At 42.8% G+C, this 12,158-nt stretch overlaps 1 protein-coding gene across 2 annotated transcripts in view; it reads right to left on the bottom strand.

The window, feature by feature from the left end:
- kcnab1a (potassium voltage-gated channel subfamily A regulatory beta subunit 1a) overlaps positions 1–12,158 on the bottom strand; it is a 110,810-nt gene that overhangs the window by 66,928 nt on the left and 31,724 nt on the right. The window contains exon 1 of one of the 2 annotated variants that reach the window (XM_084951965.1): positions 9,080–10,049. The exons of the other annotated variant lie outside the window; for it this stretch is intronic. Coding sequence (XP_084808091.1) covers positions 9,080–9,288 — 209 coding nt within the window. The 5' untranslated portion in view covers positions 9,289–10,049. Of the gene's footprint in view, positions 1–9,079; positions 10,050–12,158 lie in introns of those variants that run through there. 2 annotated transcript variants of the gene reach the window in all.

Raw genomic sequence — 12,158 nt, 5'->3', positions numbered from 1 at the left:
TCATTTTTGCCTCCCTTTTTGCTTTTCTATGCTCCTCTAATCTTCCAAGCATCACTTGAGTGATTTAAATAGCGGCTTTTGCTACCTTTGAAAAGACCCACCCGTCAAACCCCCATGAAGGCTCCTTAGAAGAGATTTATTTTATTATTTAAATTATGCCATTTAGCAGTGATCTAGGGGAATATGAAAGTACAGTAGTTGTGAGGCTTGTTTAGCTTTTTTAGGAGACATGTAACAAAAAAAATAATAAATTATGAACCACAGTTTTCTCTTAGATCACCAGTTATGCTGAAATCAGTACCAATTAGTACAACATCTTCACCACCTACTCTTACATCAGCAACTTTTTAAGTAATTACGACACCGAGCGCGCTTCCAGCCACATACTTTTAAGGAGCGCTGTCAGCATGTGCATAACACTGACTGATATGGACAACACAAAGAGCAGCAACAAAAACAGCAACCACAAAACGCAGCCCACGTCTCCATAATTGGAGGTCTGACTGTGCTTCCTTAACTATGTCAAGTTTTCAAGCTGTATCCTTCTTCCTTTGCTTAATAGCACCCGACTGGAGATTTAGTGCCACCAGCTGTTTATCTCAGTCAGCTATTACTGATATTTGCATAATGGTTGTAAATGAGAACAGACATTAAACTGCATTGTTTTGGCAGTTTTCGGAAATTTGCTCAAACTTTGCACAATATTTGAATGGAAAACTCGCTGTTTATTCTGCTTTTATCGCATCACATCATATCCCCCTCCATGTTTCCACCCAGTTATGTCTGTTAGTCCTCAGCTGGCTTCAGTTGACTTTTTCCGTTTACCCTCAGCTTGAAGTACTTGTTGTGTATCTGCGGGTTTTTTGGCAATCTTCTGGAGACAAGTAACTAGTCTGTTCGGACAGTTTACAGGCTGTGTTGGTTAAAGTCAGCTGTGACTGTGTTTCAGGTTAGAGTGAGTCTCAGGAAATGAGCGTTAGTCATGGCGACGTCCTCTAAAATTATGTTAAACAGGAGTGAGTGTGTGTGTGTGTGGATGTCTTTTAAAGTGTTCCAAATTGAATGATGGCACTATAGAGTCGAGGACACGATTACCATAGCAACAAGCATAGATAATGCGTTGGTTAGGGCTGTTGAGTGTTTGTTGTTTGGTGGTTTTGGAGCGGGACCAGCAGGCAAAGAATTCCTTCCTTTATTCATTATCATCTTTCTCGTTTCACAGCTCCTCCGTAGAACGCCACAACACATGGGCACTCTTTTCTTCCTTTTACAGAAGTTGCTAATCCGGCCTTTCACAACACTGTGCAAGCTCTCAGCAGGCAATGTACAGTAACTGAGCTGACACCAACCCTCTTCTGCCAAATTAGCAGTGTGTGAATTAGCTCATGCAAAAGCTTGCCCAGTTTTCACAAAGCCTTCATGTCTTTTTCATTGCAACACATGTTGAAAGGTCATCGGGAATTAGCTTTTTTTCCTGCCAAGTTTTTCAAATTTGTTTCTTGTGCCACATATGGCCCAATCACATTTAAACCAGTGGCGGTTTTTTAGACGAACAGTCTCTTCTTCTTTCTACCAACATAAATGTGAATGTCGAACCCTTTTCTTCATACTTTTAAGCAGAAACACTGATAAATAAGCAGCTTTCTGTGAGCGTGTGATTTTTCTTGTTACGAATATTTGCCAGTTTATCTGAATTTCCTGTTTCCACTCCACTGGTTTGCTGCGTGTCAGTTACTCATCCCTGGCATTGGCTATAACCCATTAAACTCCTTGTATCATGTACACATTAGACATTCAAACTCACACATTCATGGCAAAATAAAAAATACAATGAACAGTGAGCTAGGAAAATTTGGTATTGTGACTGTCATACAGTCATGTGAAAAATTAAGCACACCTCATGATTCAGTCACTCTAAGAACCAAATATAAACAGTAATAAGGTGAAGTAATTGTTTTCTGTATGACTTAATCATACTCGCATTGTTATGGAGGGATTTTGTCCCACTCTTCTTTACAGAGTTGAGGTTGACTGAGATATTCATGTATGCACAGCATTTCAGTCAGGCTGAGGTCTGAACTTTGAACTTTAGGCCATTGCAATGCTGCGATTAGTTTTCCTGTTTTAGATTTGCTGCTGTGCTTGTTGCATGAAGCATTCTGGGCCTCACTCACATTTGACTCTAGAATACATTTGTATACAGTAGTAGTTGCAAAACAATCCTCAAACATGTGCTGTGCATTACTGCTAAAGATCTTCAGTCTGGTCTCATCCGTCCAAAGGACTTCGTTCTAGAAGTGGTGCAACCCTATTCGATTTTAGAGGGAAGTAGATTTTTCAGTGTACAGAGTATTTGTAGTTCCTCTGACCTTGGAGTGAATTTGCTGGGCCGTCCACTCCTGGGAAGATCGTAGCTCTGTTAACACACACCTAAATGCTCTAGACCAGCAAACTGCCATAACTTCTGCTTTTATAGAGGTGCTCACACTTGATGATGATCAGTTAATCAAGTGCATTTTATTAGCACTGCTAATAAAACATTAGCAGTTGCTGTGGAGGTTGTAAAGATGTACTCAGTTTTCACAGGACTGCAAAGAGTCCTGAGATAACTCTTTTTCACATGACTGTATGTGTGTGTGTGTGTGTGTGTGTGTGTGTGTGTGTGTCCTCAAATACATCTGTCAAAGCACAGGGTGGACATTGGTTCAGCACGAGGTGAGACACAGTGTTAACATGAAGCCTGGGCAACTCCTTCGACATCCTGAGAGCGATTGGTGCATTGAGGTGGTAGCACGCTTGGTAAAACACAGTATAAAGTGGCATCCTGTTCCCTGTGTGTACTCAGTGACCTGAGAACGCAGGGACAGCTGCTGTTGAAAGACCACATAGAGCTAGAGTCACTTCAGGTAAATACTACCTCGCTTTTCATGATCCCACCTCTGTTACACGTGTTCTTTTAGGAGAATACAGAATACTCTTCAAAAAGTGAGGCCTAAGGACAGATAAGTCATAGAGATTCAAAGTGAATCCAAAACTTCCAGGCTCTCTGTCAGAAGGAGGAAAACCTTGGAACTCAGCCTTTATCAACAGCATGTTGCTTTGATCACGTCACAAATTTAGATCTGCGTGGCATTTCCAAAAGAAAACAATCTAACACTGTTGTTTGTTCAGTATCTCTGTCCTCCCGCCGCGCTGCCGCTCGTCAGAAGAGCTTCTCTGAGCAAAAGGCGGTAGCTTGTTTAGATTCCGCATTTCTGCAATAACAGCAGGGCAGAGAAGACTCAGCAGTGCAGAAGCTTTTTCAAAAGACAGGCAGATTACTTCACGAAATCAGTTCTCTTCGGGAGAGGTGCTGATGTTCCATGCTCGTGATGTGACCGTTCAACTTAGGGTGTTAAAGTCATGAATGTTTCTAATAGCAGCTTCTGCAGTGGAGGCTTATTTGTCAGATAGTGTTGACTTTGCCTCTCTATGCTCCTCTGAGCCAATCCGTAGCCCCACGGTAGCTTCACAACTAAAAGTCACATATGTCTCTGAAACGACTGCACAAAGAAATAGGATGGTGCCCAACAGATGCCATGCACTGTGACAAAAGTAAAACTCAAAGCTGGTCCTCATCTCCCTGGAGCCCTTAGCCAAATTCTGCTGAGGGAGCCTCCTACTAGACCCGTGAGTCTTGTAAACCATTTGCCATTACCTCACAGTCACACCTGACACCCCTGCTGTTCCCACAACAACGCCACCCCCCTCCTTTAAAACAGTTTTCTCCATCTGTTGGTGTAGAACAAAGTCGACCTATACTAAACAGAATGAGATTTATATAAACAAACATTTAGAATCCTAAGATGATTGAATATCAACATTAGCATGCAGTAATGGGAAATTAAAGCTTTGGCTGAGCTGCATGGCAATTGGCAAATACAAGTTAATCTGCTAGAGCTGAAGCTGTAATGGGTCTGTGTTAGTACTGATGCTGAAGCTGGATCTGTGCTTGTAATACAGAATTTCCTGTACTAATAAACTTAAGTATATACACAGCTAATTATTATTAATTTTAGCCACTGTGCCGGGCCAAATCAACCTGCCTATTTTTTTTTAATATCAAATTCATCTTATATGATTGCTTATCATACACTAATTAGGCATAACACTTTGACCCATCAAGGCATGGACTCCACTAGACTCCTGAAGGTGTGCTGTGATCTGGTACCAAGATGTTAGCTACAGATCCTTTAAGTCCTGTAAGTTGTGAGGTGGGGACTCCACGGATCAGACTTGTTTGGTCAGCACATCCCACAGATGCCTGATTGGATTGAGATCTGGGAAATTGCCTCAAACTCATTGCTGTTCTCTTAAACCATTCCTGAACTATTTTTATGCATTCTGGTACCAGGTGTTCCCCAGGTAGGTGATGCACATTCACCCAGCTATCCACGTAAAAGAAAGCAGGATCAAACCAAGCCACCTCCTTCTATTGCTCTGTGGCTCAGTCCTGAAGCTCACATGCCCATTGTTGGTAATTCTGCATTGGACTGCACGGGCACCCCAACAGGTCTGAGGCTATGCAGCTCCTTATCTGCTCTCTGACAACTTTAAATGAGAACCAGCATCAACCATGCGAGCTACAGTAATTTGTCTGTTAGATCGGAGCACACGGGCCAGCCTTCGCTCACCACATGCATCGATGAACCTTGGCTACCTATTACCCTGTTGATAATTCACCTCTGTTTCTTCCTTGGACCACTTTTGATACTGACCACTGCAGATTGACCCAGTCTAACCATCATAATTTGGTCCTTGTCAAACTCAATCAAATCCTCACACTCACCCATTTTCACTGCTTTTAACACATCAACTTTGAGGATGAAATGTTCACCTGCACCCACCCACTAACAGGTGCCATGAAGAAGAGATATCCAGTGTTAGTCACTTCACCTGCCAGTGGACATAATGCTATACCTGACATTTCACAATATGTTTTAAACAAAACCCTACCTTTCTTTTCACAACCACATACACATTTATTTCTTTTAAATCAAAAGTTACAAATCTCTCCTACTTTTTCATATTTACTTTATGAATGTCATGGTCCTGGGTCTGTGACTCTGTGTTTATGTATTTAGACTCTTTAGATTCTGATTTATTTTATATTTATTTTATATTCCTGGTTCTGGTTCTTTTAGTTGTGTTTCTGCTTTGTGTAATATTGTGTTTTCTGGTCTTCATTTTGTCATCTAATCGTTAGGTTTCCGTTTCCATGCCTGTGTCCCACATTTAGTCAGCCTTGTCTTTATGTTTATCTCTTGTCTCCATGTTTAGTGTTCCTTTTCTGTCTCCAAAGTCAGTCATGTTCCCGTGTCTGAAATTATTCAAAAATGATTCCAATGATTTCTACTCAGTCAGACTTGCATACGGCACGACGACAACATATTCCATCAGCTAATGAATTAATAAGGCAACTATTGATGCACTTCTGTACAAGTCCTAACTGAATATGACAACACTTAAATTACTGCTATCACTACAAATCCTCTCTAAATTTTCACCTGTCCAAGATTCAACTTGAAGTTCCCCAAATACCAGCTTGAGGATAGCTATGAAAGCAAGTAAATCCCAACAGAATAGAAATAATTCTGTTTACAGTCTTGTAGGGGCAAAAAAAAGTTTTGATCTCTATGACTAGTAATGACATATTTATTGGTGTACTTCCCTCATTCCCTTGGTTCTTGTAATAAAAGTCAAACGTTTTGCTTTTTGCAGTAAATTGCGGTAAATTACAACCTTCCCATCACATCTTGGTTTAGCATCAGCTGATCACTCCCGAGCTCGAGCCTCTCATCCAAATATCATCGTATTTAGTTTCAAAATAAGCACAAAAGGCAGCGGCTTCAAAACAGTTGACATCACAGTGGTTACGTCAATCTTTTACAAAGGCGGACATGCCCAGTGGGTGCGCTGTACAAAACAAACAGAAGCCGCATTGTGCTAGTTTGATCGTTTTTGACTTTTTTTTTTTCACCACAATTCACAAAGACATTTATGATTATTTATTTTGTGGTTCGAGGCACAAAACAAATAACTTTGTATTTAAAGGGAATAAACACTTAAAGGCCTGCAGCGGCAGCAGAGTGTGTGTGTATTATTGTGCCGTGAGGAGCACATACACACACGCACAGGTGCACACAGAGAATGAAACACCTCTCCTGTTGTCATGCTTTCACCTACACTGCAGTGCCAGAGCAGATGGTGTGCACAACCCCGGGTTCACTTCCTGAAACGAAAAGAAGCAGAGAGAGTGCTGGGAAAGAGTGGTAGAGATGGACAGTGTGGGACTATCTCCTCCCATACTGTCCATCAGCATTACTGTCAGGAGAAGACAATGCTGCGTGGAACGATTAGCACTCGCGCCGGTATCGTCTCCCCGTCTCTTTTCGTTTCCATCTCTCTCCTCTTTTCTCTCCATCTTTCCGCTCATTGTTTCTGTGCAGCAGTGAGAAGAAACTCTAGCCTGTCCTCGTCTATTGTCACAAGTCATGTTTTCACCACAGTCTGTCAACTGAAAGCTTGAAGACAAACTGACAGGATGACTGTGCTGGCATGTGGCTCACTCTCCTGTACAGGGAGCCGTGTTTAAGGGAGTGTGTGCAGATGTGTATAGAGCTCCATTTAAAGTTGAACTGGAAAAACTTAAGCTGTTATATATATTATATATACACAGACACACTCTGCCTGAACTGTGGGCATATTTGTGCTGACATAAGCACGACTAAAGCTGTAAAATCCTGGCACACACACAACACTACTCTCATGGCATCACTGTAGCCGACTGTCTGCTTGTTGCTTGTTTTCTTCCCACATCAGCAGCAGAAGAACGTTAACAGTAAACCCACAACAGTAAGCTCTCCACATCACCTCAACATGTTGGGATTTTCTTTTTTAGTTTACTTCATTTGATGATCAGTAAGGAATGACTGCAATTAATTTGCAGTGCTTGTAATTACTGACATCACAGTAATGTCAGCGCTATTGCCAACCACGTCTGTTTTCAAGGCGGCTCAATCAATACTTGTTTGACCCCCACTGTGAGGTGAATCGCTGATCTTCCCAAAGCTTACTGCAAGCGTCTAAATTCACATCATCAAAGCGCTGACGCGGCACTATGGTAAACAACGCTGGCATGATCTCTGTGGCGGTTTATGACTGTGAAGTTTAAGTGGGATAATGTTTTTAGACTCCTTTGGCTCTTCATGTTAATAACACAGTTTCCTTGCCAAGTGTAGCTCTGCAAATTTGACTTCAGGTGCGTCACAGGTGTTCATCACAGGGTGACGTATCACCTGTCTCTAGTTACTGGTCATGCAGTATCACGACCCACTTACATAACCCGGCGTCTAGACAAGTTCATATTCCAGTGAGTATGTAATGAAGCTCTTAGCCTGAAAAGTGTTACAATTTTCCAAGCCAACATATCCAGGATAAAGAATGATAATTAATAGACTAGAGGATAAATCATCACATCGTTATTCCAAACATCATTAAGCATTAGAGAATATTTAGTACAGCCACTATGTTTTGTTGATAATCAGTTTGTGTGTTCTCTGCAGCTCTGGCCAATAAAAAAGGAGTGAGGAAGACTTCAGTTACCTTTTAATGTGCAAAGCAAACGCACCCATGTCACATTTAATCAACAAGGCATCCAGACGCCCTCACAGTAAACTGTAACTCTGAGCTGTCAACTGATGTTTGCTGAAGTTGAATAAAATCACTCATACTAACAATGGTTCAATACCTTCACACTTTCCATCCAAAAAAATGAAGAAAAAAAATAAAAGAAGAAGAAAAAAAACGTGCACTTTTGCTCACAGTTGGAAGTAGAAAAATGTTTTTCTCCATCAATTACCATTTTCATCACCATCAGAGCATGAAAAGTAGCCACATTTGCAGATTTTTGATTTGGCTTCAGCTGCCACACACTTACCAACTGCAGCAAAATCGCTGCCAGATCGAGTTTCTGCTTTGGCACAGTGTTGACTTTTAATTTAATTAATAGAACGCAGTGCATCACTGTCTCATCGCTACGCGCACAGAAACCAGCAGTCATTTCAGACCCTCTGACACGTGCTTTTCAGCTCGATTTCGCCGTCATCCGCAGAGATTCGGAAATGAAGCGATGCCACCATATTTTACATAAGATTCGAAGCTCCGGGCGATGAGAGTCAAACACACAAGTCAGCTGAGCGGCAATACTGCTGAGGTCAAATCCAACTCAGACGCTCTGCCCACACTGCAGAGCTGTCTCTGCACACCACAGAGAGGCCGAGAGAAGAGGAGACAGAAAAGTGTTTAGGTGTGTGGGAGAGAGGCAGGAGCAAGAAGACTCTGCTTCCATTCATGGCTTTCTGAGACATGAGAATTTCAGCATTTGAGAGGAAGACGGAGAGGTTTAAAGATGTGTGCGAGACGATGTGTGAGACATAAAGAAAGTGTAAATGAACTGTATGGAGCGAGGCAGTCAGAGCGACGGACAGAACCGGCAATGAACCCGAGGGAGCTGTCGGTAATCTCCCGGCACGTAGACGACGGCGTTTATATTTACGAGTCCACTCAGGCTGAGCAGCTTCTGCACGACTTACTGATCAGTCTGGAGTCTGCAGATCACAATTTTTAAAAGTGTAGCGCAAGCTCACAGCAAATATAACACAGGTTTGGCAGAAGGTGCTTCCGATTAAAGGCAGAGAAAGTCACTACAGATATAGATAACAATCATTTTTGTTGTTGTTGTTTTTTAAATAAGAGCTGATGCATCTAAAGAGTCTTTATCTGAAAACTTTGGGTCCCTGTTTTGGAGAAAAAAAACATTTGCTAAAAACACGTGATCAAATGTCACGTCAACACTGAAACTGATTAAAGAATATAGACACATCTCCACTGATATGAGGGCATTTTTGTAGGTAAGTATAACAGAAAAATACTGGGATACAGTAAATGAGATGGACACACAAGAAAACAAATTATTGCTTCTTTTTGTTAAAGGTGCCCCTCGCTTTAGTGCACATTATTCACACATACTCTAACACACCTGTACTTCATGCCAGTGTGTTTTCCCGTCGACTCCTTGAGTGAGATGTGGCGTGGCGTGAAGGAGCCGAAGCTTCGCGCGATGATGGCCACGGTACGGAACTTGGCCCTGGCCTGGTTGACCACATTGGGGCTGGTGGCACTCTGCTTGCTGTGGTCCCCATTGCCCCTCTTCAGGTTGTGGTCCGTACAGGCGATGGACACCTGCATGGCTGGGCTTCAGTCGGGGGAGCGAAGAGGAAAACTACAGACGGGACAAGGAGTGAGGAGGGGAAAGGAGCCTCTGTTTGACTCTTCAGCTCAGTCTCTGTTCGGGTTCTCCTCGTCTCTCGCTTTTATTTTCCTCGTAAATGGACTTCAGTCTTCAGTCGCTCTCTCGCAAATGCTCCCTCTCCATGTGCACCACTTTGCTCTGTGAAGCAAGATAAACCGGCAAGAAAAAAGAAAGAAAGAAAGAAAAGCTTTTCCTCTTTTTTTTTTCCTTCTGTGCTCAAATCAAGTGTCCCATTTTAAGTATTTCCTTTCAGAGGAGAGTCAGCAGAACAGGTCAGTCATCAAAAGCTAGAGAAGAACAAAGACTCCTCAGTTCTGTGAGGGATCCCCAATCTATTTCCCCCGCTGGTTTTTCCTTCTCCTGTGTCTTGCCTCTGATGCAGAGCCGGGGGATTTTTGTTTTTCCTAACAGGGTTTCAGCTGCAGAATGACAATAAGTGGAGGTGGAGAGGGTGCAGCAGGATGGCAGAGGAGCGAAAGAGAAACAAGAGAGATGGAGATGCGACCCAGGCGCTGCGCTCTCCCTGGTCTGACTGTGGGAAGAGAGAGCGAGTGATAGCATGAGCGAGAGAGCGCGAGGGAGGAGGAGGAGGATGAGGAGGAGGGGACAGGGTCAGGAAAGGGATAAGGAGACAGGGCAGCAAGGACAGACAAAACAAAGCAGAGGAGTCACTCTCAGGTGCTGTCACTGTGCCCCATCGCACTTTTTTGCCATCAGCACCCCCCACCCCCCTGCGTCTCCTCACTTCTTCTCCTCGGTGGTCCTTTGTTAATGCGTGTTACTAATGTGCCCGTGCCCCAGTTTCCCCCTCTCTTTTCTCCCCCCACTCTTCCGACTCCCTCGTTAACTGATGTTTGTTCTCAGTTTTTGGACGCTCTGCTCGTTTTGAGCTCCTCCGGCTTCTCTTTATTTTTATTTTTTATTTTTGTTTTTTCTCAGCAGGGAAGCCACATTTACCAAAAGCGCACCTTCAGGGGAACTGAAAGAGATGTGGTGCAGCACACAGCCTCTCTCTCTCACTCACTCCCACTCGCTCTCGGTTGCGCTCTCTCTCTGGCTCCCACTCTACCTGTCTCACTCACCCTCTCTCACTGCTGCTCACCTATCACACACTTCTAAGGTTCCTTCCTGCACCTTTAATGTCAGTACAGCAAAGCTATTATCCCCTCTCTAACACTCTAGCCACGATCCTCTCTGAGCCATTTCATTTTTTTCTTTTCCCCTCTTTTTTGTCTTTTACTACATCCTTTTTTTCTGACTTATTTGTCTCAAAGGCTTTCAGTGTTGGGTACAACTAGCACTAGTTGTACCCAACACTGGGTAAAAGGGTGAGATATCCTATCAACAAGCCACATCCTGAAACCAGAATGAATGAGAAATTTTGGCTTATAAAGCTTGTAACTAGAAAATTAAATGGATGTTGCAGCATACATAAAAAATGTGCAAGTCAGGATCATACAGTATTTGCTGACATAAAGTAACAGTTTTCCAAAATCCCCTAGCACATGATCCATCGAACCGAAAAGGCAGCTACAAATCAAAGAGAATGAGAAGAGGATGGATGAATGAAATGAGGGAGGTGTGGAGAAACTGGAATCAGGAGAAAGAAAATGACCACAAAGGAGCAGGCTGAGGCTAAACAAAGCTGAGAAGAGACAGAATTTATAAATCTTTGTGTGTTTGATCGCAGCACATCCAATTGTGTGTGTGACTGTGTGTGTGTGTGTGTGTGTGTGTGTGTATGTGCATGTGTGTGTGTGTGTGTGTGTGTGTGTTGTAAGGCGTTATTGTTGTGTGCTTGTCAGTAATTCGATGAGGGGTGTCAAACGGAGGTAAATGGAGCATTTTGCTCCAGACTGTCTTGTGTGTGTGTGTGTGTGTGTGTGTGCATGGGTGCATGTGTGGTCATATTCACATACATGCAGGGTAAATATCAGCACTGCAGCATTTATGCAAGTTTGCACTAACTTAACATAATCAACAAAAAATAAATAGTGTTTTTCATTCATTGTTAGCTTATTTGGTTTGTTTGTCCAAGCAAATTATTCATATTTCTTCCTGAAGTAACTAGAGATGGACCGATCCGATATTACGTATCGGTATCGGTCCGATACTGACCCAAATTACTGGATCGAATATCGGCGAGAAATAAAAAATGTAATCCGATCCATTAAATATCAAAAAAGCACCTCACAAAACTTTCTACACCGCATAACTCGGCTCATAACCGTAGCACGTTGCAGCAGTATGCATCACGTGATAGAGCGGCTGTGTGTATTTGTAGCCTTGCTAGCAATCCGGCATTTCATCTCCGAGGAAGTTTTCCCAGAGAGAAGTAAAGCAAGTGTGTAAGTTCATCTCTGAATGTTTGTAAAGCATTCCCACGTTAAGCTTAACAACCGATATATGGAGCGACTGCCCCCCTCTCTCTCTCTCTCTCTCTCCTGCTGCTACTTCAATCATGAAACTGCTTAATGATCAGCTGATCGGCTTTTCTGTCGCGAGTCCGTCTCTCTTCTTAGTTTTTGGCCCACTTCTCACCAGAAAGAGGAAACCAGCGGTTGAACAACAGCAGCACGTTTAAGCTTGATAAGCTGTTGTTAGAATTTATTTAATATTACTTTCTACACCAGGATCTTTTTCTACGTAGCTGAAGGCTGGTAACTGTGCAGGGGCGGATCTAGCAAAGTTTAGTCAGGGGGGCCCATAGGGCATGAACAGGGAAAAGGGGGCACACAGACATACTTTTCTTTCTTATTCTCATTTAAAATGTCTAGCTTTTAATAAATGATTATCTGACTCTTAC

Source organism: Perissodus microlepis, chromosome 14 (assembly GCF_051167445.1).
Source record: "Perissodus microlepis isolate ML-2025 ecotype Zambia chromosome 14, ASM5116744v1, whole genome shotgun sequence".
Classification (NCBI taxonomy): domain Eukaryota; kingdom Metazoa; phylum Chordata; class Actinopteri; order Cichliformes; family Cichlidae; genus Perissodus; species Perissodus microlepis.
Note: the sequence above shows the minus strand (reverse complement) of the source record. Positions and strands in the feature narration are given on the sequence as shown.